This window comes from Macadamia integrifolia, chromosome 8, assembly GCF_013358625.1.
Source record: "Macadamia integrifolia cultivar HAES 741 chromosome 8, SCU_Mint_v3, whole genome shotgun sequence".
Lineage (NCBI taxonomy): Eukaryota > Viridiplantae > Streptophyta > Magnoliopsida > Proteales > Proteaceae > Macadamia > Macadamia integrifolia.
The window spans coordinates 27,357,769-27,359,637 of record NC_056564.1 but is presented as its reverse complement, the minus strand read 5'-3'; the positions used below and the strand labels follow the sequence as shown (position 1 = coordinate 27,359,637).

Genomic DNA, 1,869 nt, shown 5'->3' with positions numbered 1-1,869 from the left:
GTTCCTGGTTGCAGGTCATGGACGTTAGGTTTTTTGGGGTATATTTTGGTATGTTGTGTGTAGTGGGGAGCAGATCCTGATGAGGATCTTGGATCGTTAGATTCAGATCCATCAGAGATGATTGGTGGCGTTTCAGTAATTTGATAGAAAGATAAGGGTTGTGGGGTTGTAGCCAATGGATTCAGCGGTCAATATTCCAGAAACCCTCCGATGTTTGCAAAAAATGGTGAGAGGTGCTGAAACCCAAATTCTCTCACCAACCCCTTTATAAAGTGTCCGCCCATCGGCCCTTCTTTCACCACTCTCTCTCTCTCTCTCTCTCTGTGAATCTCAGTCTATTATCAGTCATGGAAGGTAGTACAAGGAGACTCACTTTTATTGAGGAAGACGATGGTCTTGCTTCTCTTGCGGAGATGGAAGCTGGGTTCTCAGGGAATCATCATCTCCCGCTTCTAATGAGATCGTCTGGCGTCAGTGCTTCGATGAGAAGAAGGGGTAGCGACAAGGCTCTCTCTTCTCCGAGATTCTATGAAAGTGGTAGATTTGAAGAAAATCATCATCAGCCTCATTTCCTTGAAGCATGTTATCTCTGCAACAAACCTTTACGTGATAATAGAGACATCTTCATGTACAGGTTAGAACGCAAAAGAGTCTCAGAACTAAATCCTTTATGAGAATATTTTTTTTTTTTCTTTTTTTTTTTTTTTTTTTTTTTTTTTTTTTTTTTTTTTTTTTTTTTTTGTTGATGTGGGCTATTAGATTGATGGGGTAAATTTTGGTTGCAGAGGGGACACTCCATTCTGTAGCGAGGAGTGCAGGCAAGAGCAGATAGAGATGGATGAAGCTAAGGAGACGAACTGGAATCTCTCTGCTGGTTCAATGAAGGCCCTTAGGAAGGAACAGAAGAAGAAAACTTCTACCTCTCCAAGCAAAGCCCAAAATTACCCTGTTCGGACAGGCACTGTAGCTGCTGCTTGAGACTACAAAAATGAAATCTAAATAGTAATGGAAAACAAAATAATAGAAATAGATAACTTTGATAGAAGAAAAAATCTACGGCTTTGTACGTAAGAAGCCAGGGGTCCCAGACTCCTGAGAGAAGGGGAAGAGAAATGGAGGAAGGAGAAGAAGACCCATTTTGAGATTTTCTTTTTCTCTTTTTTCCGGTGAATGTGTATAGGTATTAGCTAGCTTTCTCTGCTTCAGTCTCTGTTTTATTTTATTTTATTTTTTCTTGTTACTTTTTTCTTTTCACTGAAGGAGAGAATGAAGAACAGAAGAAGCATATCAAGGAAGCTTGTTTATTAATTTGCAAAATTGTCTCTTTTTATGCATTTTAGTGCAATTTCCATTAAAATAGTCTGAGATCTACGTTTTATGGAAGTTTGAATAGTTTGAAAAAAAGGACAAGTGGGCCTTTATTGCTTACCTTCTTCCCTTGAAATACGGGGACGGAGGCGGGGGTGAACGGATCAGGGGCAGGTGGAACTTACAGCGAAGGTGATGGACTGAGGTGGGGCCTATCTGCCTATGGCCACATATTGCCCCTCATGCCTAGTGGGTCCTACAGTACTACCCTAATGGGCTCGCTCACTTCTTTGGCGGTGGGGGAAGTCTTTATCACGTCGTGAGGGACACCTGTCGTAAGTGCTACAGTGGTCCTGGGCTAGGGACAAGTGGTGGGTCCTATTTGTTGTCTTTTTTTTCTCCCTTGCTGACTAAGTAATGACCGGGAAATGATCTTCGATCGTCTATTCCGAGTTTGAGGGGAGTCTGTGACAACGGGTCTTTGTTCGATAGTGACATGTCGCTCATCAGTAGGGATGGGAACTGGAGAAGGAAATTGCCATTTGATAGGAGCCAGCACAG

The 1,869-nt window shown here is 42.2% G+C and overlaps 1 protein-coding gene across 1 annotated transcript; it reads left to right on the top strand.

Annotated features, from left to right (window-relative positions):
* Nucleotides 1–270: 270 nt before the first annotated feature.
* LOC122085950 (FCS-Like Zinc finger 2-like) lies at nt 271–1,317 on the top strand. The gene is made up of 2 exons (XM_042654577.1): nt 271–634; nt 786–1,317. The coding sequence occupies exons 1-2, from the start codon at nt 348–350 to the stop codon at nt 976–978; spliced, it is 480 nt and encodes a 159-aa protein (XP_042510511.1). The 5' UTR covers nt 271–347; the 3' UTR covers nt 979–1,317.
* Nucleotides 1,318–1,869: the final 552 nt, after the last annotated feature.

Excerpts from the sequence above, each read along its gene's own strand:
- LOC122085950 (XM_042654577.1), top strand. The coding sequence starts at position 348 with ATGGAAGGTAGTACAAGGAGACTCACTTTTATTGAGGAAGACGATGGT. Across the intron at positions 635-785 it reads AGAGACATCTTCATGTACAG|AGGGGACACTCCATTCTGTA; the intron begins GTTAGAACGCAA and ends TTTTGGTTGCAG.